The sequence below is a fragment of the Urocitellus parryii genome, chromosome 15 (assembly GCF_045843805.1).
Source record: "Urocitellus parryii isolate mUroPar1 chromosome 15, mUroPar1.hap1, whole genome shotgun sequence".
NCBI lineage: Eukaryota > Metazoa > Chordata > Mammalia > Rodentia > Sciuridae > Urocitellus > Urocitellus parryii.
This window is the reverse complement of record NC_135545.1, coordinates 8,649,962-8,676,125: the sequence shown is the minus strand read 5'-3', so window position 1 is coordinate 8,676,125 and position 26,164 is coordinate 8,649,962. Positions and strand designations below refer to the sequence as shown.

General features: G+C 40.5%; 1 protein-coding gene across 2 annotated transcripts; it reads right to left on the bottom strand.

The window, feature by feature from the left end:
* Positions 1–12,788: 12,788 nt before the first annotated feature.
* On the bottom strand, positions 12,789–24,608 carry LOC113178015 (sulfotransferase 2A1-like). Of its 2 annotated transcripts, XM_026382485.2 has the most exons (6): positions 24,473–24,608; positions 22,653–22,861; positions 20,771–20,897; positions 17,998–18,092; positions 15,727–15,904; positions 12,789–12,901 (listed from the first exon to the last, which is right to left on the bottom strand). In XM_026382485.2, the coding sequence occupies exons 1-6, from the start codon at positions 24,606–24,608 to the stop codon at positions 12,789–12,791; spliced, it is 858 nt and encodes a 285-aa protein (XP_026238270.1). The 2 variants fall into 2 exon arrangements, with proteins under 2 accessions (XP_026238270.1, XP_026238271.1); XM_026382486.2 differs by lacking the exons at positions 15,727–15,904; positions 17,998–18,092.
* Between the last annotated feature and the right edge of the window lie 1,556 nt (positions 24,609–26,164).

Below are 26,164 nucleotides of genomic sequence, written 5' to 3'. Positions count from 1 at the left end.
TTAATATATTTATGTGTTTGTTCTATGTACTCTATTATCTTCCCACTTACTTGTCTCCCTCAAATCACTTCCTCTCTTTTCTCCCGCTACTAACCATCTTCATTAGATTCCTCTTTCACACTTCCTTAGACCTAATAACTCTCTATATATCCTCACCTCCCAACCCCTCACCCTCTCATTCTACACCTCACCCCCCTTGCTTTGTTCACCACTGGAAACTATAAATCATTTTGCAAACTACTGTTTATATTGTAGATAATAATTGAACTAACCATTATTTCTGTATATTATGACCATACTGTAAATGTCTTAATAGCAACTATTTGGTTTAAGGTTGTATATTGTTTGTATTGGGATCTGTTAACATTGACCTTTCTATCAAAGGAGAGGTATTAGAACCCTGCAGAAGCAGTATAAGCCTATAGGATAAAAACGGTAACACTTTGGATCTACAGTGCTAGACCAACACAACCAACAAGAAAAAACAAGGGGAGAAAGGGCCCCCAACAAATCAAGATACTACATTATCAGAATCCATGGACAGCAGAACAGAATAAATGAGAGAAGGAGTTCAGGATGTACATAATTAAAATGTTCTGTGAATTAAAGGATGATATAAGAGAGCAAATACAGGCAGAAAAAGATCATATTGATAAAGAGATACATAAGCAAATACAGGAAGCAAAAGATTAATAAAGAATAGAGGTTCTGAAACAAAACAAAACAGAAATCCTTGAAGTGAAAGAAACAATAAACCGAATTAAATGTTCAATTGAAAGCATCACTAACAGATTAGACCACTTGGAAGACAGGACCTCAGACAATGAAGACAAAAAATATAATCTTGAAAAAAATATAGACCATGGAGTAAGAAACCATCAGCAGAATATTCAAGAAATGTGGAATAGCATAAAAAGACCAAATTTAAGAGTTGTTGGGATAGAGGAAGGCATAGAGGTCCAAACCAAAGGAATGCACAATCCATTCAATGAAATAATATCAGGGAATTTTTGAAACATGAAGAATAAATTGGAAAACAAAATACAAGAGGCCAAATGTGCAAATGTACAGATCACAACAGATCTACACCAAGGCACATCATAATAAAAATGCCTAGCATACAGAATAAGGAGAGAATTTTAAAAGCCACAAGAGAAAGGAATCAGATTAATACAGGGGAAACCAATTAGGATATCTGCAGATTTTTCAACCCAGACCCTGAAAGCTAGAAGATGCTGGAACAACATATACTAAGCTCTGAAAGAAAATGGATTCCAACCAAGAACCTTATATCCAGCAAAATTAAGCTTTAGATTTGATGATGAAATGAAAATCTTCCATGATAAAAAAAGAATTTACAACTAGAAAGTCTGCACTATAGAACCTCCTTGGCAAAATTTTCCATGAGGAGGAAATAAAATACAACAATGAAAATCAGTAGAGGGAAGTATTACACTAAAGGAAAAGCTAATCAAAGTAGAAACCAAGTCAAGTTAAATACCAAAAATAAACAAAAATGACTGGGAATAAAAATCATGTCTCAATAATAATTCTGAATGTTAATGGCCTAAACTAAGCAATCAAAAGGCATAGACTAGTTGATTGGATTAAAAAGACTCCAAAATATGCTGCCTCCAAGAGACTTATAGGAAAAGACATACACAGACTGAAGGTGAAAGGTTAGGAAAAAACATACCACTCACTGGACTGCGGAAAAAAGCAGGGGTCTCCAAACTCATATCAAATAAGGTAGACTTCAAGCCAAAGTTAATAAAAAGGGATAAAGAAGGACATTTCATACTGCTCAAGGGAACCATACACCAATGAGACAAAACAATTATAAATATATATATGCCCCAACAATGAAGCAGCTATGTTCATCAAACTCTTCTCAAGGTCAAGAATCAAATAGACTACAACACAATAATTCTGAGTGACTTTAAAACATCTCTTTCACCACTGGATAGATCTTCCAAACAAAAGCTGAACAAAGAAACTATTGAACTCAATAATACAATCAGTAACATAGACTTAATTGACATACATAGACTATTTCATCTATCAACAAGTGAATACACTTTGTTCTCATCAGCACATAGATCCTTCTCTAAAATAGACCATACATTATGCCACGAGGCAATTCTTAGCAAATACCAAAAAAACAGATAGTACCCTTCATTCTATCAGATCATAATAGAATAAAATTAGAAATTAATGATAAAATAAAAAAATAAAAGCAACTCCAACACCTGGAGACTGAATAATATGCTATTGAATAAACAATGGGTTGCAAAAGACATCAAAGAGGAGTTTAAAAAATTCTTAGAGGTGAATGAGAACACTGATACAACATATTGAAATCTCTTGTGTGGGGACCCACACTGAATGACCACACCTTGGGCAGGGTCTAGCTCAGATAGCAAGAAGGTCTTCTTTGTGGGATGTGCCCCTAGGGTTGAGTTACACTCACCTGTCCTTTGTAGTCCTGATCTTCTGCTCTTTTTTGGATAGAGCTCTCTAAGAACAAGAGTCCGCCCAATAAAAGCTCAACTCCTAACATATTCTCTCTCTCTCTCTCTCTCTCTCTCTCTCTCTCTCTCTCTCTCTCTCTTTCTCTCTTGTCAGCCTCTTGTGATTTTATCTTGCTCTCCCTTTTGGGGAGACTGAGGATGAGAGCCAGGGAAGCTGACCTGAAGCTTGTGTCAAGATAAATTGTGTCTGTGTTTTATTTGGAGTCCCTGAAAATTTACACAATCTTAGTTCAGCTGCTCACCCTGGTCGGAGGTGGCAGGTGGTTCCCAAAACCAGGGATCGCTTGGGGTGAATTTCCAGGTAGATTTGGGTGAGTGCACTTTAGAAATTCAGTGCACCATGTTTGGGAGTTGTAGAAGAAGCAGGCAGTCTGAGAGCCCAGGACATTAAAGAAATATCATGGGCAATTCCACATCTTCAGAAAAAGAAATTTACCTAACCATCCTGGAGTCCCTAATCAACTGGAAAGGAAAACAGGTCAGGGGGCCCAGCTGGCTCAGTTCCTGAAAACAGTGATGTATGCCAGTGCTTTCTGAGGAAGATTCACCAGTTTTATGCACTTGGGAGAGGCTAGGTGGAAAATTGTCTAAAGGCTACCTCTCTGCCAAGCTAAGAGTACAATAGAAAATATCAAAAAATCTGGACTGCTTTAGAAATGTATCTTTTTGAAGATCGAGAGGAGGGCCAATGGTCTTCTGAAGACTTGTTGAAAGGGCTCCAGAAAGCAATGAGAAGTTTGGAGCCAGAGAAGCCGCCAGAGGCTGTTCCAGGTGGTTTCTTGATCTGTAGCGGGACTGAGGGTGGAGTCCGTTCTCGCCCAGTCTGTAGCTCACAAACTGCAGACAGCTGGCCTCAGAGCAAGACCTAAAACCAAACGTTCTGTCACAGCTGAACCAGACAGAACAGTGATCTAGAAGCACGCCAACCAAACTCAATGTGCTAGAGAGGAAGCCAGGCCCACTGGGTCTCTGTGATTCAAGATGAAGGGGAGGAAAATGGACGTGAAGGTACCGACAAAGACGAGCCATAGTCAGACAGAGAGAATGATCTAGAGGAAGGTTTTGGTAGATGACATCTGCCCTGCACCCGCCATTGGGATCCGGCCAGTCTCCTCTGGGAGAATGAGGTTCAATAACTACTGTGAATTAGAGGTACCCATGTTTACACCCCTCCAACATGGCCCTAGAACAGTGCGGGAAGTGGGGGAGGACATTACCGGTTTTCAGTCTCAGAGACGCCATTCTCATGGACAGCACATGGTGTGGGAAAATTTGGATAGATATGGTGGCAATGGCTTGCTGCCATTTCTGACCTCACTTCAGTGCCAGGAAGCCTGGAAAGGGCCTGCCTCAGGCCCACCAAACAGTAGGGGCACTGCAGTGTGTGCCGAAAGAGGAGTCACAGACTGCAACCTCATCAGGGCCGGCCATGCCAGCTTGTCACCATTACCAGCTGGCTCTTCTGAGACCAGTACACTTATGGCCAACCTTGGGAGTAACTCTAAGACCTGAAATGGGGCCACAACGAGTTCCTACTGGAGTTTGTGGGCCATTACTGCCAAATACCATAGGCCTAATTTTGGGGCAAAAGAGTTGAAAAAAAAAAGGGAATTTGAGTGCTCCCAGGAGTGATTGGTTCAAATTTTAGAGATGAAATTGAAATTATTGTATAGTCAGACTGCGCTACTCAGCTCTCTTCAAGAGATGTATTGGCGCAGCTAATATTCCTGCCTTACCACTCCACCAAAGGCCCAGAAGAGACCTCAACTTCCCGGTCCCTAGACCAAGTGTACTGGGCTCAATTAGTTTGGCAAGAGCACCCTCTACTGGATCTTAAAATCAATCATAAAAAAATTCTGGGTATTGTAGATACTCGGGGCTGATAGGTCTGTTCTATCCAGTAGATTCTGGCCTAAGAGCCAGCCTTTGCATATTGCACCCACCAACTTGGAGGGGATAGGTCAGATCTCTCAGCCTGAACAAAATGCTCAGAATCTTTGCTGGGAAGATAAAGATGGTAACTCTGGGATTTTCAAGTCTTATGTCTTAGACATCTTGCCAGTAAATTTGTGGGGCTGTGATAATCTAAGGAGCCTAGGTTTGTTATTAGTAACTCCAAATTCTATCATGTTATCTGAGGGACTTAATAAAAAATCTCTTCCTAGAGAAATTGAGGGAAATTTACAAGAAGGTTATTTACCTATAACCCAATCTTCCCAACAGAGACTAATTAATACATCCAGCCAAAATTTTTGGTAGGGGCCTTGACTGTATCCCCGACCCAGAGAAGAGCAGAAAAACATTAACTGGCTCACAGAAGAGCCAATCTGGGTTAGTCAGTGGCCCCTAACAGGGGAAAACTTAAAATAGCCCACATGCTAGTTCAGGAACAACTCCAAGATGGCCATATACAACCTAAGCTCAGTCCTTGGAACACCCCGTCTTTGTAATAAGAAAAAATCTGGCAACTGGAGATTCCTACAAGATCTCAGGGCAATTAATCATGTTACTGAGCCCCTGGGAGCCATACAACCAGGGCTTCCTTCCCCTACAGCCATCACTTTGGATTATCATTTAATAGTAATCGATTGAAAAGATTGTTTCTTTTCTATACCTTTGCACCCAGATGACTGTAAAAGGTTTGTCTTTAGTGTTCTGGCAATAAAATCTAAAGAACCAGTTAAAAGATACAGCTGGAAATTTTTCCCTCAGGGAATGTGTAACAGCCTTACTCTGTGTCAAAATTTTGTGGCACAGACCATCACACCTGTGAGGGGGAAATTCCCTGATGCATATATTTTTCACTTTATGGATGATATACTTTTAGCTCATGCTAATCCAGGTGTGCTTTTAAAAATCTTGGCCCAATTAGAAACTTCATTCACTGCAATGGGTTTGTACAATTGCACCTGAAAAGGTACAGAGGACATCTCCTTGTCAATATTTAGGTCATGTGATTGAAGGGCACACAATCCATCCTCAAAACTTATTAAATAAGAGTCAAGGAGCTGCATACCCTTCATGATTTTCAGAAACTATCTGGTGATATTAATTGGCTGAGGCCATCTTTAAAGCTAACTACTTCAGATTTGAGTCCTTTATTCCAGATATTACAGGGAGATCCTTCTCCCACTTCTTCTCATCAGCTCACAGCAGAAGTGAAAATGGCTTTGGGGAAAGTTAAAATTGCTATTAAAAATGCTCAGCTTACTAGAATTAATCCACAAGAGCCTATATACTTACTAATATTCCCAACTGCTCATGCTCCTACAGGGGCAATATGGCAACCATTGGGAGTTATTGAATGGATCCATTTAGCTCATTCTCCTCAAAAGTCATTAACTCCTTTTCATGATTTTGTTGCTCAATTAGTTATCAAGGGCAGAACATGAGTTTTACAACTAATATTATAATTATTCCATTTTCTGCTCAACAGAACGATTGGCTTTTCCAAACTTCTAATACTTGGCAAGTAGCTTTTTCTAATTTTCCTGGTCAAATAGAAAGCCATTATACTTGTGATAAAATTATTCAATTTGCCTTGGTAATTGCATTTATTTTTCCAAAGACTGTACATGCACAGCCAATAAGTGGAGCACTAATGGTACTCACTGATAGCTCAAGCTCAGGTAAAGCAGATTTTTATAAGTCACACTCCTACAGAAGTGATACAAACCTCGTATACTTCTGCCCAATGAGCAGAAGTTCAAGCTCTCATTTGTGCTCTAAGCCATTTTTGCAAATGAGCCCATAAATATTTATTCTGACAGCTTATATACAGTTGGAGTTACTAAAAACATCGAAACTTCAACTTTTGGGCTTACGTTATCACAAGAATTTTTCAATTTGTTTCATACCCTACAAAGGATGGTGCAAATGGGACAACACCTTAATAGGACTCCTATAAGACACCTATAAGACTCCTATAGTGCAAGAATTAAAATCAAGAATGGATAAAGGGGATGGATTCAAATTAAAGTGCTTCTTCTCAGCAAAAGAAACAATCAGTGAGGTGAACAGAGAGCCTACAGAATGGGAGCAAATCTTTACTACACACACACATCAATAGAGCAATAATCTCTAGGATATATAAAAAACTCAGAAAACTCAACACCAAAAAACAAATAACCCCATCAATAAATGGGACAGGGAACTGAACAGTTCTCAGAAGATGATATCCAATTAATAAACAAATATATGAATTAGAGAAATGCAAATCAAAACTAAGATTTAATCTCGCTCCAGTCAGAATGGCAGCTATTATGAAGACAAACAACAATAAGTGTTGGTGAGGATGTCGGGGGGAAGGTACACTCATACACTGCTAGTGGGACTGCAAATTGGTGCAGCCAATATGGAAAGCAGTATGAAGATTTCTTGTAAAACTGGGAATGAAACCACCATTTGGCCCAGCTATCCCATTTCTCAGTTTATATCCAAAGGACTTAAAAACAGCATACTACAGGGACACAGCCACATCAATGTTTATAGCAGTACAATTCATAATAGTTAAATTGTGGAACCAGACCAGATGCCCTCCAGTAGCTGAATGGATAAAGAAAACGTAGTATAGGTACACAATGGAATATTACTCAGCATTGAAAGAGAATAAAATCATGGCATTTGCAGGTAAATGGATGGAGTTGAAGCATATAATACTAAGAGAAGTTAGCCAATCCCAGAAAACCAAATGCTGAATGTTTTCACTGATATAAAGATTCTGATTCATAATGGGTTGAGACGGGAGCATGGGAGGAATAGATGAACTCTAGATAGGATAAAGGGGAGAGAGGTGAAGTGAGGGGCATGGGGGTAGGAAAGACAGTGGAATGAGATGGATATCATTATCCTAAGTATATGTATAAAGACACAAATAGTGTGAATATACTTTGTATACAGCATGAGATATGAAAAATTGTTCTGTATATGTGGAATATGAATTGTAACGCATTCTTGTGTCATATATAACAAATTAAAATTTAAAAATACTAGGCTGCAGAAATTGGGCATGTGGCTCAAACTACATGATGGGACAGAGTGGTGGGATATGTAATAGACAATATTGCTATAAAGACCATTAATGTAGGGTAGATGTCATGCTTGTGTTTTCCCAGAAGGTGCGTTTCATCCTGCCAGGGTACCTGAACATGCCATTAGACTTGGAGGATCTAGAGCCAAGATTCAAATGGCTAAATATCGAGTAAGAGATGTCAGCCCTGACTCCCAGCAATAAGAGAAAGCAATAAGGTATAAAGAAGGCCTAGAAAAACCCAACAGTGAAAATACCATCATTTTAACGGCTGAAAAACCTAATGCTACAGGCTGAACAGATGGTTCAGCACCAAGGAAGAATGAAGTCTCAACTCTGATGTTTGTAGCCGTGCTAGCTCTGCTGAGCCGTCAGGTAAATGGGTCCAGGGAGAAGGTATTGGACACATTTTCCAGACCCACCTTTAGTATATCCAGTGGTGTGGAATATAGAATCCATGCCAGTATTTACAAATGACACATCTATGATAGGAGGTTTTACATATACCTGTACTCCCATCCATGGGACTGAACTTAATTATACTGGCTGTAGTGGTTAGCTGCCTATGTGTTGGTCCCATGATAAACATGCTGCCTATCTTTTGAGGAAAAAAATAGCATTTGGCGGACCTAGGCCAGTCAACCATATTGGTCCCTGGGACTGAAAGCCATATGTTAGAACAGTCATTAAAATGGGACTTTCTCATAACAAGCCAGTCATTTCTGTAGAGCATCTACTAATACCTCACTGTCCTAAATGTTAGGCACCTTTCCTAAATGGATGGATTGTGCAAATACCTTGCCAGTACAATATAAAGCATCTAGAAATGGTGGATATATTTTAGACTGGTTCCCTAGAATTGACAGAAGACAATTATGCAAGGATGCCATGACCCCTGGAGGCTCTGTTGGTAATATCTTGACCTTCAGTGAAGGTGGTATCCAGAAAGATGTTTGGTGCTTGATTGCTGCCTCAGAATTTTTGCATTATACTGACGTACCTGTACCTGATTTTGTAGGCAGGGATTGTAAAGAGGGTTCCTGCTATGGCCTGCAGGCCTGTGTCCGATCTCCTTATGCTTTGATTGTGAGATTTAAGGGAAAGGATAATAAATATCTTGTAGCCTGTAAAAAAATGTAATTTAACTAATTGTATAACTGGATATAATAGAGTGAAAGGAACAGTGATACTTCACCAGCCCTCTTCTTATTGCCAGCTAACATTTCAGAACTATGGTATGCTGATGTTGGCATTCAGGTCTTGCAACAGATGCATGCCCAGGAGACCAGACCTAAGTGAGCTCTTGGTCTCATAATACTTGGAGTGGCTGCTTTGGTTTCATCGTTTGCTTCCATGGTCACATATTGGTGGCTATATCTCAAAAAATTTCAGCATGCGAATTTTCTTAATAATTTGGATCAAAATACTTCCAAATCACTCCATAATCAGATAAACATTGATGAAAAGATTGAAACTACATTGAATGCCTTAGAAGCCACTGTCATAAATATCGGTAATGAGATTTCTGCCCTAAACTTTAAGGAAAGGTTGAAATGCCATGCTGATTATAAATATGTGTATGTTACTGCAGCCAAACACAATGCTTCCCCATTGGGATTGGGAAAAGGTTAAAAACCATCTATTGGGTGTTTGGCAGAACAAATACCCTGGATCTTCTGGAGTTACATCGTCATATACAGGATATTCAAAAAAGTAAATTGACCTTTTGGATCCTACCTCTTTAGCTGATCAAATGCTTCAAGAATTAAATGGCTTTATTCCTGGAAACATGCTGAAGCATTCTGCATGGTATATTAATGAGATATATATATATATATATATATATATAAACACGGTATATTACATGGTATATTAATGGCTGTCTATGCTATTCATTCTCTTTTGTATTGTGATGATAGGATGTTGTGCTCTCAGAACAAGAATCTGGGAACTCAAGATAATGGCTCATCATTTACTCTTCCAAAGCAAAAAGGGAGAATATGTCAGGGGCTGCCTTCCCCAAGAGATAGGCACCCCTGCCAGCCTTGAGTAATGAGGGTACTGGACTGGCATCACATGCCGAATGCTGTGAGAAGTAAGTGTCCTTTACCTTCGCTTGGCAGGGAAGTGCCTCAGCTCTGGGCTTGGCCATTACCCAGTGGGATTGGGCTACCTGCTTTTTGGTAATACTATCCCTTGACCTATTTGGGTGGAATAGTCTATCGAATGTCTTTTCCATAATAAATAGAAGGGCTCCGGGTGCACTTGCTTTCTTGCTTTATTGCCTTCTGGCATGGAAAAGGACCCCTGAGTTTGCAGATCCATCCCTGACCCCTGCTTAGTGAAACAATTACTTCTGTGTCAGTGTGGTCTCTTCAGCACCAGCCCAAACCATGCAGAGTTATCCTGATTTCATCGCTTGTGCAAGGCATGGGTGATAGATCATCTTTGCCTGTTTTTTTTGCTAACCATTTTCTGAAAGGATCTTTATCATTTCAACATTGTTTTTTCTTCTCTTCCACTACTATGTTTATATGCCTTCTTAAATTGGAGGATTGTGATGTTTGTGGAACTTCTTTGAATTTTACCTTCATTTATGATGATTTTTATTTTTTAAAAATATGTTTCTAACTTTAGTTTTATGGGTTTATGAATAATACCCTTCTGTTGACAGGGTCAGAATTTGAGGTACTTGGGATAATGTTTTGTTATTTTTGTGAACACTGTGGTGTGAATTATTCACTTTGGGGAGAAGTAAATCCAGCAACAAGGGAAGAGGAAAGGAGGGAGGGAGAGAGAGTGAGAGAAAGAGAAGGGGGAGGGAGAGAGAGAGTAAGAATGAGCGAGGGACAGAGAGGGTATGACTATGATCATACTTGAATTCATTCTTTGTTGTAGGCAGCCCAAAGTACTGACCTATCCATGTCAACTAGAAAAAGGTTTTACAGCTTGTTTAAACAAGCTTTTAGATTTTAGATAGAAGAAATGCCATGAGAGACATTGCAAGGAAATTGCATAAAACAAGTCATTCTGTATAATGCCATCTGTTAGTTCTCCATATTGGGAGCCCGGATATAGTAAATGGGTGTGTGTGGAGCCTGAATTAACAGTGAATGTTGCAATGAGCACCTCTGCTCACATCTTGGACATCACAGGTACAAGACCAAACACAGAAAACTAAACAAAGCTTAGATAATAATTAAGTCCTTAGAGAAGGAAAGTCATCACTAATTGAAAACAGAACTGTCACTGAACCAGATTCATTAATGTCACATTTTAAAAGGCCAAGATTTTGAGGCCAAGCATTGGGGAAGGACAAAGATTGGTTTGGACAGCTAGGAAGCCAAAGAAGGTGGGAGGCTCTGACCAGCAAAGCCACCACAGGGAGCCTAGTGTGCAGAAGGGCCACACAGTGTGGGGGAAGAAGGAGCAGGTGGGGAGTGGGCAGGAAGGACTGATGACTGGAGACATCTAGGGCCACTCCCAAGGCCTGGATGGGACATGGTTTTAGTTCGCTTTGTCTTACTGTACTCAGCCTTTATGGGAGGAGATAAGTTAGACGCATTTAGGTCAAATCAACCTTGTATTTTATGAGCCACTTGAGAAAGGACAAATAGGTTCAGCTGGAGAGTTGAACAGAAACCTGATCCAAGCTTTTAGAGCATCACAGAAGAGAGACACTACAAGAAGGCCAAGATGGCAAGCTTCTCAATTCCGCTTTTTAAGCTAACCATTGCAAATCTGCAGGATCAAGTGAACAGTTATGGCCTATACCAAAATGGTCTTCAAATTCCTTTAAAGAATCCTCAGCAAATCTTATCATCATTGCCTCATATAAGAAGTGTTTCCCACATCAAAGTACTGGGAGACAAATACTATATAGCTCAGCAGCATGACCTCCAAAATTAGTGAATTTTAAATTCATCTCAAAGCAGGCAGAGGTAGAGGTATTTATTTGGATTTTGCCTTAATTGCAGGATTATTGGAGAAACATTTCTCATACCCACAAGAGATGAATGAGTGAACAGTCAAGTTCAGTACTAAATGTACACCCAAGGAAAATCTTACCTTTGTTTTTGTCATGCTTACCAAATTTCTGCTTTAAATAGGGGAATATTGGTGAGGTGGGACCCACAGTCATTTACAGGAGAATAGGTAACTAAACTGTTTCCCATGTCTCAATTCAATCCTGAACTCCTCTATACATGTCAGCTCAGATAAAACTCTATTTCAAATGCTGAGGAGAAATAAGAGTCTATGAATATATTTTACCACTCAGCATTTATGTAAGTTTTAAAAGTTTCATATACACCACTTATTAATTATGCTATAAACACCGTTGCAAATGAAAAAAAAAAACTATGTTGAAAATTATACTCCACCAGATCATCATCATAATAAATTCTGGAGAGATATGTAATAGAAAAAAGAATCTTAACTGCTTCTACATTTTATTTCTTGTTTTGAAAATGAGACATAATTGTGGATGATAATCATGTTATTTTTGTAGGCTTCTATGTGTTTAAAATATTAAAAAGACTTTTTAAAAGGTAGAATGTGATGAAGTGAATAGGGAAATCCCAGTCATTTCTCAGAAGCAAGTGTTCGGAGACACAAAAGGGATAATTGAAGGCTTCAAAATGAAGAAAATGTCTTTTATAATTATTATCAGTATTATTTTGGTGTTGAGATTTTAACCCAGGGGTATTTAGCCACTTAGCCATATCCCCAGCCCTTTTAAATATTTTATTTAGAGATATGATCTCGCTGAGTTGCAAAGTGTCTTGCTCAGTTGCTGAGGCTGGCTTTGAAGTCGGGATCCTCCTGCTTCAGCCTCCTGAGCCACTGGAAGTACAAGCATGTGCCACCATGACCCACGAAGCCACGAAGTCTTTTTTTTCAGATATTTGTAATTATACATAGTAGTTGAGTTCATACAGAAAAACTCATCCATGCACAGAAACTGATTTCAGTTCATGATGCCCTTTTCCTGCTGTGCCCCTCCCTTCTCCCGTTCTCCTTCCCCCTCCCATTCTCCTTCCTCTGTGTGACTAGACTTCCTTTGCTCATCTGTTAATGTTTATTTCATTGGTTCTTTATGTTATTCTTTCCTTCCCTTCCACCTTCCTGTAGAAATAGTTTTAAAGCTAAGAATCCCTCTGTTCTGTACACATCCCAAGACAGGAAACAATGTCAGTAGCCATAAAAGATCCAGAATTTTTTGGACATTACTCCCATGGGAACAGCTCTTTGGGGAAACCCGCCATCTTCTCCTGGTAAACTTTATCAAAGGCTTCAGCTTGGGCCACTGTGAGGTGATTCTTCCAGTCCCCACAGATGCCTGGAAAACATGAAGTAGACACAGATCAGATCTAGGGAGAGGTCTTAAGGAGGCAACCTCCTCCCTGCTCTGTGTAGACAGCAGAGTGACCCTGGGACATTGGTGAGGCCTTCTCCTGCCTGGCCACCATGCCCATTTCCACGTCTATCTGCCTGGAAAGTGTGTCCTAACTTCCCTCCATTTTCAAAGCAATCTGTACAGAATCCATACGCAGTGAGGCTGGGTATAAATCAGAAGATCTGCACTATAACTAAGTCTGACCACTTGGGTTTGAGCACTTTGGTCCAAACCAACAAAATTTCTGACCTGGTGATCAGAGCAGGTCACAACTAGTGTTGTGCTTTAACTTTTCTCTGTGAGAAGTTCTTTGGCACATGGCACCATGAGGATCCATTGGCAGAGCCAGTGGCTCCAGTCACTTCTGGCTCATGTCTCCCCAGATTTCCAGTCTCCTTCAGCCAAGTTCCCTGGTGATGTTGAGGCTGTAGGTGTAGGGTCCTTGTTGATTCAGACTCCATCCTGGGACTGCTCATTGGCTCTCTCTGCTCCATGACAGTCTTCTGATTCAGCCTCAAGCTTGCCAGGCTGCCCCCTCCTCAGGGTGTTTACCTTTCCTGCTCCTTACCCAGAGTGCTGTCCTAGCAGACACATTATGCCATGTCCGTTAGCCTAACTCAACTGTTGACTCCAGTGCAGTGACTCAGTGGGGCTCTCAGTTCTAACCACACAAATCCAACCTTGCTGACTTCACAGCAATGACCAAAATGATATGTTCTGTGCATTTCCTTTTAGAATGTCCATATGGAATGCATGTCTCAAATATTAGGACATCAAAAAATTTTATAAACTGCATGATTTAACCCTTCAAGGAATGACATAGTATATGTTTAATAAATAATTGTTGAAAGAATTAATAAAGAATGAGTAATATACTAGCATAAAACCCTGTTTTACAGAAAAGGTTTTACAAAATGCCCTGGCAGGATGACCCTGTGGGAAAGTGGTGGGGGTCAAATGGAAACTAAAGTTATGAACATAGGTCAGACCCTTTTCATCTACCTGCCTGGAAAGTGTGTCCTGACTGCCCTTCTCTCCCAAACCATCCTGCACAGAATCCCTAGGCAGTGATGCTGTCTATCAAATAAGAACACTTGCACTATATCTAACAGACCACTTCTTGTTTCAGAACCTTGCCCAAGCTATCAAAATTTCTGACCTAACTTATCAGACCAGATCACAACTAGTCCCTCTGCTTTTGGCCATTCTCTGTGAGAAGTTCCTCTGCATGTGGCACCATGTGGGTCCATTGCCAGATTCGGTGGCTCCAGTCCCTTGTGGCTCAGAGTCTCCCAGGACGTCCAGTCTCCTTCAGCCAAGTTCCCTGGTGCTTTGAGGCTCTAGCTGTAGGGTCCTTGTTGGTTGGGACTCCATCCCTGGGAATGCCCATTTGCTCTCTCGGCTCCATGACACAGTCTTCTGATTCAGCTTCCAACATGCCAGGCTGCCCCCTCCTCAGGGTGTTTACCTTTCCTGCTCCTTACCCCAGAGTACTGTCCTAGCAGACACCTCCACCTCTGTCCATTGGCCTCACTCAAATGTTTACTCCAGTGCAGTGACTCAGTGGGGCTCTCAGTTCAGAACCGTACATCACCATCCTCATTCACAGCAATGATCAAACATGAGATGTTCTGTGTACTTCCTTTTTGAATGTGCATAAGGTATGCATTTCTAACATATTAGGGTATGAAATCACTTTTACAAATTTCCTAAGAATTAGTGCTTAAAGTAATGATATATAAGTTCAGTAAATAATGTTTGAAAGGATAAGTAAAGAATGAGTAATATACTAGCATAATAGCATGTTTTCCAGAGAAGAATTTTTTTTAAATGCACTGGCAGGGTTACCCTGTGGGAAAGTGGTTGTGGTGAAATGAAAGCTAAAGATATGGGCATAAGTCAAACACTTTATTCATTTGATTATAGCATTATTCTATGTGTCATATAAATTAGTTTTCACTTTTGAGACCAATTTCATTCATTAATAAAATATATAATAATCTCTAAACTGTTATATGCATGTAAACAATACACTCAAATGAATATAAAGTAGCAGAATGTGTAATATGTAATTGTTATCCTATAACCACTTATTCGTACCCTATTTTCATAGTAGAACAATCTTTACTGATTTCTTCTGCTAGGCCTGGGCTCTTCCACTGAGTCCCATCCCCAGCCCAGTGCTCTCTTTTCTCTGTCTGTGCTCCAAGTTCACTGTGTGGCAGAAATCCCGACCTCTTAAATATCTTTTGAAGCATTTAGTATATTTATTCCATAATTTACCATTACAGATACCTGTGAACTGGAGGAATTTTAGAAAAGTAGGTTCTGTGAGTATTTGCAGTAGACATTTTCAATAGACTTGAATCCAAGGGTGGAGATATGATTCATCGGTCTGCACAGTAAGGAGGCCTTACCCTATCTCACAGCAAATGACCCACTCCCTACTTTCTGCTGGTTGGTCTTTGTAAATCTCTTTATTTAGGGCAGTTTTCTATATTAAGTCACCAGTGGAGTAGCCCCAAAACAACCATCTTCAAAATAACCCTCCTCTCCAAGACTGAATCAACTTTCTTCAAGTGCCTACAGCCGATCCCAGGACCATGAAAACATTTTTTTTTTTTTTTGCCATAAAGGCGCATGCAAAGCTTTCTGGGCTATGAATCATTTCAAGTTGATGTGTTCAGATACCTTCACTCTGGGTGTAGGGTGGTAAACATAGAAGGCCTTCCACGAGTTTCCATACATTCTGAAAACAGAGCAGTTACCTTTTCTTGTAATTTTGAAATGCTTAGAAGAGAATTTTTCAAGCAACATTTCAAGATTGGACATCTTGTTTTCCTTCATGACCTGGAAGGAGCTGTTCTTGAGGACTGAGTCCAGTTCTTCTGGATTTAGCTTCTTTCCCAGGAACTGACCAATCTTCTCTATGGTGCTTCTTGGGTCCTACAATGTGAACAATCAAGAGTGAGGCTCTTAAGGGAAAGAAAGCAGACATGGGAAATTGGAACAGAAGTGTTAGTGTGGTGAGCCGTTTCTGTGTACTGTGGCCGCCATTACAAGATGGCGCTGGTCTCCTCTGTAGTCTGTGACAAACAACTCCTTATCAGAATGAGTTGGCACGCTGTGACTTGGCACCCTATAAGAAAAGTCCACGTGGCAGTTGTGCATTGGGGCTTTATCTGCTTTATTAAGGCTGTGGCACACAGTAGTAGTAGTAGTAGTAGTAGTAGTAGTAGTGGCAGTAGGAGTAGTGGCAGTAGGAGTAGTGGCAGTAGGAGTAGTAGTAGGAGTAGTAGTAGGAGTAGTAGTAGAGAGAAAAACAAGCTAAAAGACATGTCAAAACAAGGGCCTGAATAAACTGCTGAAAGAAGATTCCTGAGTTGCGTCTTCCTTGCGGGCAAGGGGTCGCGACAGTTAGGAGGGGTGTGGGGGAGAAAGAGGAGTGGAGTGATATCAAAATAAGAAAAGACTGAAATGTATGCTGGACCAAGGGAGAAAGAGAAAGGGGCCAAGAAGAGGCATGTGAAGTGTGTGTGTGTGATGTGAAGATTGGGGTGCATTTCCTAGAGAGGCTGAGTTTAGGACACCCCAAAGGCAGGCGTTGGGATTTCAAGATAAGGCAAGGAGATAAATGTCCCAAAGATTAATCCTTACACCCAATGATACTGTGTTTCTTAACTGACACTTGGATAACACATAGGGCTTTAAAATATCCCCCTAAACTTGACCCCATGATTATTGATGTATATTCCTGGGAGATCACACCAAGGAAATAGGTCTTGGTAAGAAGAAACAATTTGCTTGAAATCCTAGACCTTCCTCTTAGGATGATAGTGCTTTTTATTAGTTTTTTTTCCCCCCGTGAGCCTCAGGCATTATATAAAAAAGACACACAACTGTGTCAATAATTTACAAAGAGTGTTGGGTGATTGGAGAGGAAAATTACAGGGACGTGTGGGAGCTTGCTGCTGAGGTGGCTGAAGGTGGCATCAAGGCCCTTGGTGAGAAATGACTTCATGCTGAGGACCCAGCAGAACAGGAAGCAGCTGCAGGAAGGTGAGCAGGGTCCTTTCTCCAGGGGAAGCAGATTCCTGTGCCCGTGGCACCTTCTCTGTCCCCAAGACACACTCAGAGGCCAAGTGTTTTCTAAAGGTCTGTTCACTCTTCTACTTTTTTTTTTTTCATTTTTTACCATTTCTGAAAAAGCTTCTAAAAATTTTAAAGCTTTCAGTTACATATGGACCTATTAAACTCACACAGAGCACTGGGCATTTTTTGTGCAGTTTATGTGACATTTTTCTGCTCTAGCAGAAAAATAAAGTTAGAATAAGTATCTATTTAATGTGTAAAAATCCAATCAGTATAAGTGCATATCTACAAACTCAGGTAGACATTATTGACTTATTTTGGAACATTCAAAATCCTCTCCATTTGCTGTTTTGAAATGTATGATTGATTACTGTTCTCCACAGTCACTACCCTGTGCTACAGATCATTGGAAGTCATTGCATGACCCAGTTGTACCCTGCACCCACCCACCAGGGCTGAGTACCATCTGCAGGCCTTTCCTGTTACTCCATCTCCTGACCCCCTCATAATAGCTACGCAGTTGTGACTTCTCACATTCACCTCACCTCATCAGTCAAGGGGAGAAGCCAGAGAGGTGAACCAACTCTGGGATTTAATGCTTTCTGCCCAGTCTCTTCTGATGATGAGGTTTTGTGAGCATTACAGGTCCTGAATGCAGAAACCTTGGCAGCCCCAGGTGATAGCATAAGCCGTGGCCCTCAGCTTTTGTGTGTAGAAGGGTTCTATAGAATCGCCAGATGCAATAAACTGGAAGACATGAAGAAAGCTTGGGGATGGTGAAGCAGAAGCACAGCAAGGGAGACCAAGCTTTCATATATTTTTAGTGACCTCCAAGAGGCTGCACTTTGACAGCCTCTTGGTGGAGTGGAGACGATGAGGACCTGGGATGTCGGAGGGAGAAGGATGGTGTGGAGCTGACAGGCTCTGACTATGAGAGGGGGGCTCACCTTCTGCAGCTCTTCATAACTCAGCATCAGGACGTTCTCTCTGTCTCTCATGGACATCCAGCCACGAATGTGCTCGAACCATGATCCATAGGGCACTGTGGGGCAGGCACAGGGGGTTCAGGTTACATACTACCAGGGGCTGGGCTGTCCCTGTCACTCTTCACTCCCTGACAGCTGGATTCATGTACAATCGAACAATCCTCCTCAAGCTAGGTAGTGAAATAGAGAGAGGGACCATTCCTGAATTCATTCTATGAAACCATATCATACTGTTACCCAACCCAGACAAAGACACATTGAGTAAGAGAACAACAAGAACACAGACACAAAAAGATGTATTGAATATCAGCAAATCATATTCTACATGAAGATTATACACACCACACATTGTGTTCACACTTTAAGATTATACAATTACAACATGTTGATTTCATTCCAGGGATGCAAAGTTGGGTAACATATGCAAATCTATAAATGTATTTCCCCATATCAATAAAATTTGCCTTGACAGAGGAACTTGGCTGAGCATAACAAAGGCTATATGTGACAAACCCAAAGCCAATATCATGCTAAATGGGAAAAAACTGGAAGCATTTCTATTAAAATCAAATACAAGGTAAGGATGTCCACTCACACTACTCCCATTCAATGGAGTTCTTGAAACTCAGGCCAGATAAGTCAGGCAAGAGAAGGGAAATCAAACATTCATAGGTAGAAAAGAAAGAAGCCAAATTATCAGTGTTTGCAAATGATATGATGTTATGCTTTGAAGACCCAAAAAGTTCTCTACAAAAACAGTTCTAGAACTGATAACAAAATTCAGCAAAGTTGCAGGATGCAACATTCATATACAAAAATCCAGAACTTCTGTTTGTAACAATGATGAATCTGCTGAGGAAGAAATCGGGACCACAATTCCATTCAGAAGGGTCTCAAAATATACCTAGGTAGCTGGATGTGGTGGTGCACTCCTGTAAACCCAGCAGCTTGTGAGGCTGAGGGAGGAGGATTGTGAGTTCCAAAGATAATGTCAACAATTTAATGAGTCCCTGTGTAACTCAGTGAAACTGTGTCTCTAAATAAAATATAAAAACAAAGGGTTAGGGATGTGGCTCAGTGGATTACATCATGGGTAACACACAAACAAACAAATACAAACAACAACCACAAAATCCTAGGAATAATCTCTCCAAAGAGGTGAAAGACCTCTCAATGAAAATCATAGAACACTGAAGAAAAAACTTGAAGAAGACAGTATAAAGTAAAAAGCCCTTCCATGTTCTTATATAGGCAGAACCAAAATTGCCACATTACCAAAAAATCTACAGACTCAGTGTAATTTCCATCATATTCCAATGATATTCTTCAAAAAATATAAGAAACAGTTCTCAAATTTAAATGATATATAAAAGACTAAGCTTAGCCAAAGTAATTCTGAGCAATGATGAAGTGCTGGGGATGTGGCACTTAACTAGCACCTGAAAGCCCAGGTGTAATCCCAATGCCAAATAATAATAGAAATAATGCTGAAGTTATCCCATTTCCCACTATCAAATCATACTAAAGAGGTACAATATCAAAAAAGGTACTAATATCAAAACAGACACATAGATCAATTGAAGACAATAGAAGACACAGAGGCAAATACTCAAGGACAGAGTCATTTGATCCTTAACAAAGACACCAAAAGTAAATATTGGGAAAACACGGCCTGTTTAATAAATGGGGCTCAGAAAACGGAATATCTACATGTTGAAGATGAAGCTAAATCCTGCACAAAAGTCAAGTCAAAGTGGGCTAAAATTTATAGAAATTAGACCACAAACACTGTAACTATTGTAGAAGATATGGAGCCTACGCTCCAGCATATAGGTGCAGGCATGACTTCCTATAAGACTCCTAGTGTTCAGGAAAGGAAACCAAGAATTGATAAACGGAATGACATCAAGTTAAAAAGCTTCCACCCAGCAAAGAAGAGGTGGCCTACAGGTTGGGAGAAAATTTTTGCCTCTTTGACAGAGATTAACATTCAGCATATATAAAGAACTCAAAAATCATAACACCCCAAACCAAATAACCCAATCAATAGATGAATAACTGAATAATCATTTCACAAATGGAGGAATACAATGGCCAATAATTAGATGACAAAAATTTCAACATCTTTAACAATGAGAGAAAAGCAAATCCAAGCTACATGAGATTGCATCTCACTCCAGCTAGAATGGCAATCATCAAGAACACAAATACTAATAAGTGCTGGTGGGAATGTGAGTGAAAAGCAGCACTTACACACTATTGGGATTGGAAATTAGAACAACCATCATGGAAATCCGTGTGGAGTTTCCTCAAAAGACTAGGAATGGAACCACCATATGACCCAGTCATAGAACTCCTTGGTATTTATCCAAAAGAATGAAAGTCTGCACACTATAGCAGTATAGCATACCTATGTTGATGCCAGTTCAACCCACAGCAGCTAATTTAGGGAACCAGCCTAGGTGTCCCCTGACTGATGAATGGATAAAGAACATGAGGTCCATGTACATGATGGATTTTACTCAGTCATAAAGAAGAGCTAAATTATGCCATTTGCAGGAAAATGGGTGGAACTGGAGATCAGAATGTTAATTGAAAGAAGCCAGACTCACAGAGTCATGGGTTGTCTGTTTTCTCTCATATGTGGAAAAAGAATAAAATAGGGTTACCAAAAAATTAGGAGGAAAAAACAGTAGAGTAGAGGAAGCAGAATTATATGTCACAGAACACTCACTGTTTCCTTCCATGAACCACTGAAAATACTGTTCCAGTGACTCTGGTTTCTTAGAAACATGTGTCATAGTCCAAAAATAATAACCTGACACAAGAACATCTTTGGGATTTCTCATGATATATATCACCTTAAATTAAGGAAAAATGAGAGAAAGAAAAATTAGTCTGAATCAGTCATTTCCCACCTTGATATTAATCTTCACCCAGGCAGTTCTTACTTAGTCTTGATTAAAAATCAGTGGGTGGGCTGGGGATGTGGCTCAAGCGGTAGCGCGCTCGCCTGGCATGCGTGTGGCCCGGGTTCAATCCTCAGCACCACATACAAAGATGTTGTGACTGCCGAAAACTAAAAAATAAATATTAAAAAATTCTCTCTCTCTCTCTCTCTCTCTCTCTCTTTAAAAAAATCAATGGGTTCCTTTCATGAATTAGTTATAGCATTCATTAATCAAATACTTTAACATTCCTTTTTCTATATTTATGTGCTAGGAATAGAAGAAGAATAGCTTTTCTCTTCATTCTGGGATATTAGTCTACTTAACATGGGAAGCTGCTGGATAGCTTTAAATGGTAAGTGGTGAGGTATGTGTATGCTTTCCCATAATCATCCACAGCAGAATGGATCAATAAATTATAGTATATGCAGATTTATGACAATACACAGTCATTCACACAGTCAAGACCCTATAGGAATCTCACCGATATTACATTCATATACCAGGAATGTATTTGTGCAAAATTCAAGAATAAGCAAAAGTATTCTGTAGTTAAAGTACAGGGAGTGTTTCCCTCAAGGGGTGGACCCTGTTTGGTAGAAGGGGCCTGGAAGACTTTCTGGATGGTAGAAATGTCTGGTCCAGATGATAGTTGCCCAACTGTGTACTTAGGTGCATACTAAGAGGCTGGTGTTTAAGATTAGAGATCACACACACACACACACACACACACGCACGCACGCATGCACACATGCGCGCGCACACACACACACACACACAGGCACCACTTGGTACTGGAACATCAGAATTTGACTTTGTATTTGCACTGACTCTCTTCGTGTTGTTACTAGAGGTCTCGGTCTCGTATCACCTTAGGCCTGAGTTTAATCAAGCTGAGGTTAATAAACCCAACAGAAGACATGGAAATAGGTCCATTTGGAAATAGGTCTATTTGGACAACCTCACCATCTGGAACTTTATTACATTTCCAAGGCAGGAGAATATTATCTAGGTTTCCTGGTGTTTTTAAAATAAAAACATGAAACATTCAGAAGTCAACACACACCTTAAGAAAGGATGTTTCTAAATTTAGTCTTTGGCATGTTAGATCTTGGATATCCACTGTCTGTGCTGATCATCCATCAGCCATAGGGAGGCTGGAGTGGCTGCTGATCACAGAGCACAGTGATGTGCTGTGGGCTGCTGTGGTTAGATAGCTGGCCACAACCCCTGAGCAGGGCCCTGGATTTATGCAGTTATCAATGTATGCGCACTCTCCTCCCTATATGGGCAACACTGATTGGGTGCTTCCACCTACCTGGCAGGAGGGTTTTATTGAATTAATATGGGTAAACATATACAAGAGCTTCCAAGATGGGCAACTCTAGAGTAAATGCAGTTATAAATTCAGGTTGAACATAAGAAGTGGTTTTCTAAGTTTCCGACATTAGCCAGTCACTTTACCCTGAATTCAGGGTAGGCTAATTTGTGGAATGGTCCACATCCTTGTACTCAAGCATGGTCTGAGTTGTGGCCACAATACCTCACCTAATGTCTAATAACCTGAGGTCTCACCCAACCTACCCAATGAGTAGACACCCAGAAAGATACAGGAGTTATCTGGGCACATGGAAGGGCAAAAACATTGATAAAACTTTAGGAACTGACCTTGGCCTTGGATGTGAACAAAGATGTAGGGAAGAGATGGAAGGGGAGGTGAGAGGTTAGGAGTCTTGGGCCCTCTCTCTCCTTTAACAATTTATTACCCCTATTGGTCTCTAACCAGGGTGATCGTTCCCAGATTGGCACAGACTGAATCCACTTGGTGTCCCCTTTGGAGTGAATCAGGCAGAGAATTTCAATCACCCAGTGACTTCCTAGATAAGGAAGGAAAAAGTGATGGTCACTCATTTCAACATGACTTGTGAACAAAAAATTATGATAAAATACCTAACATACACTTTACCATTATACCCATTTAAAACATGCACTCAAGTATGCTAAGCAGCATTAAGCACATTCTTATTGTTGCTCAGCCAATGTCAAGAATCATTTCTTCTTGAAAAACTGGAACTCTCTGCTTATTAACTACATATCCCCACTTATTCCATCACTCGGTTCTTGGAACTCACCATTGGAATTTCTGTTTATATGAACTTCACTATATTAGATATTTTGCACCAATGGAATCATATAGTATTTGTCCTTTTGTGTTCAACTTATTGCATTTAGCTTGATGCCCTCAATATTAATCTATGTGTAGAAGGTGTCAGACTATTCTTCCTTCTTAAGGCTGAATCATATTACATTGTGTCAACATGTCACATTTTGTTTATGCATTCATCCATGAATGGATTTTAGCTTGCTTCCTCCTCTTGGCTCTTTGCTGGTATCCTTTTAATATGTTATCACTCCCTGTGGGGCAAGTGCATGGAGTACTGCATACACGGCATACATTAAGGGTGTCTGAGTGGCAGGCCACTCCCCTTCTGTTTGGCATGTGAGCGTCAGGCCTCTTGCCCTGTAGGCACAGCCCTGGGTGTGAGGCCATGTGTTGTAGTCCCTGTGCTTGCTCCATGGCTGACTCCTCGATTGGTTGCTGCAAGGTCAGTTAGCGGAAATTGCATTGTGCATCTGAGTGGCAGGCCACTCCCCTGTGCTGGGTGTGTGAGTGACAGTCTGCTTACCCTGTAGGCACAGCCCTGGGCATGAGGCCATGTGTTGCAGTCCCTGTGCTTGCTCCACAGTCCACTCCTCAATTGGTTGCTTCGAGGGCAGTTAGCAGACATTGCATTGGTGGCTGCCTGTAATCTGCTTAGCTACTGCCTGAATATATATACATAGTAACTGTGCAATAAAATCAGACCTGCTTCCTGCCTGGTCTCCAGAGGTTCTGATTACTGACTCTGCAACCACACTCTTCTCTACACTGTTCCGTGGACCTCCTTGCTGGATGAGAGACCCCATGAAATTCCCCTTGACTCTTCAGCCCCATGCCTCTTCCAATGACATTGGCCTCAATCCTCACCCCTGCAATGCTCCTGTCCCTACTCCTATAGTCCTCATAGTCCCTTGAAATTTCTAGGCTCATTTCTGATTTCCAGCCATTGCCCATGCTTATTATCCTACTCTAAATTATCCCTCTTCACCTCATGACCTCGATTTCAGTCTTTTTATCTCTATTTAGCTACTATTTTGCTATTAGATGTTCATGGGTCACGCTCTTCCACCCACTTCTGCCAGGCAACCACACACAAATGCCTCAATCTGCTTAGGATTCACTCCCACATCTCCCTCCAATAACTTAGATGATCCTTGCTCAGCAGTACACCACTCTGCACTAGTCTGAATTGAAGTGGCCTGGGGCACTACCCTTCCTCCCCAAGCAGGGCTCGCTGGCAGGTACAGCACATGCCACCCCTCTGCTGAGTAAGCGAAGAATGAAGCCATTGCCTTTCCCATTGATGGTCTCTGTCCTGTTTCCTTACCTGATTTGGGGTAGGTCACCAATACTGTGTCTTCATCCTTTATCACAAACTGAGCACATGCTTCTTTCAAAACTTCATAGCTGTAACCAATCACAGGGAAAGGTATCTCTTCAAACCACAAGTAGTCATCTGTCATGGTGATGAGCTCTCTGTGCGAGGTGCAGGGGTTCCTGCTGTAGCCACCACTGGATGTTGGGGGAGGTACTGGGAGACTGGACTTTGAAGTAAAGTCAAAGGAATTATTAACTTTTTTGAGTTATCAAATTAACTGGTTTTAAAAACAAATTGTGACTGGTGGTCCAAAGTTTCATTGTATTCAGCAATTTTGGACTCATTCATAAAACATGAAGATCAGGATCTGAGAAACAATTCACAGCAGGACTCCACAGCACATGCTGCAAAAAAAAAAGCCACTGATGAATCCATGGGACCTAAAGAAATCCATAATTTTATTTTTATTCGCATTTTGAGCAATTTTCAAAAGAGAAGTTTACATGCGACCAATAGATACAGTGTTCAAATAGTAGCCTGGAGGGACATTGAGGACCCGTGGACTGAAAACCCTTTGGGTCTAAAGGATAAGAACCTGTTTTGGAGTCAGCAGACATTGGGGTGGGCTCTATCTGAACTCCAGGGTCCTGTCCTCCCTTACCTTCTGATTAACATGTGGGAATGGGTTTTAAGATTCAGCATTTAGAGACTGAGATAAGAGAATTTTCATATCTACTACATCAAAAGTAAATCAAAGCTCTGTTTTATTCTTGGTCTAGCACTTTCAGTTTTCAGTGGACTCTGGGAGTCAAAATCTTCCCATGTTCAATCAACATGCTCACTCGGGGGTGGGGGGCGTAAATAGCAATCTAATGATTCCAGGAATGCTTAAAGAAACACCTACATTCTTATCAGTTCCCCATGGGCTTCTTTCAGCTAAAATGAAAACTATCTAATGAATGATGTAAACCTCACATTATAGGCATTATAGGCAATGGTGTTACATCTAGAATATTTGATAATCAGGAGCAACAACACTTTCCACATTTCCTGTTAATTCTTGATTGTATTAATAGACAGAGCACATGCATATTAAATTAGTAGCTGTTGTCACTGAGTATAAATCTGACATATCCACAGACTTTTGTGTGCATTTTGGGGAGAATCACCAAAAATTAGTGCATGAGTACTATTCTGGGTGAAAGAAAAGAGCAATTGAATCAGGCAAATATTCAGGGGGATATATGTGCTCTGGAGAGAAGTAACACTATGAACAAGGAACTAATATATACAAAAAAGAAACAAGAGAGTACCTGTAAATATGTACAACTTTATGTGTCAGTTTTTAAAATAAAAATAAATTTATACATACCCAACAAAAGATGAAAGAGCTAACTTTTATAAAAGGGGAAACTGTTTCATGAATTTCATTTCATTCTTAGTATTGCCAAATAATTCTAGAGAGTTATGGCAATCACAGTGACAGTGCCAATGTCCCATAATTATGGGAGGCTGACATTTCTCTGCAGCTTTCTGAACAGGTAATAAATGTCATCCATTACATCGTCCCACCAATCCCATGAATGAGGAAGTTATGACAGAGTAAAATTGTTAATTTTCTTATGGTTTAAGAGTGCACTATTGTTTTACAGGAATAGTTGGTGTAATATTCACATATTCATATATGCATGAAATGTGATT

Bases quoted from the DNA above. Each gene is read 5' to 3' on its own strand.
- LOC113178015 (XM_026382485.2), bottom strand. From the start codon at position 24,608: ATGACAGATGACTACTTGTGGTTTGAAGAGATACCTTTCCCTGTGATT. The intron at 22,862-24,472 runs GTAAGGAAACAG...TTCCTTATCTAG, and splicing joins GGTGACCTACCCCAAATCAG to GAAGTCACTGGGTGATTGAA. The intron at 20,898-22,652 runs GTCAGTTCCTAA...CCTTAATTTAAG, and splicing joins TGTTCACATCCAAGGCCAAG to GTGATATATATCATGAGAAA.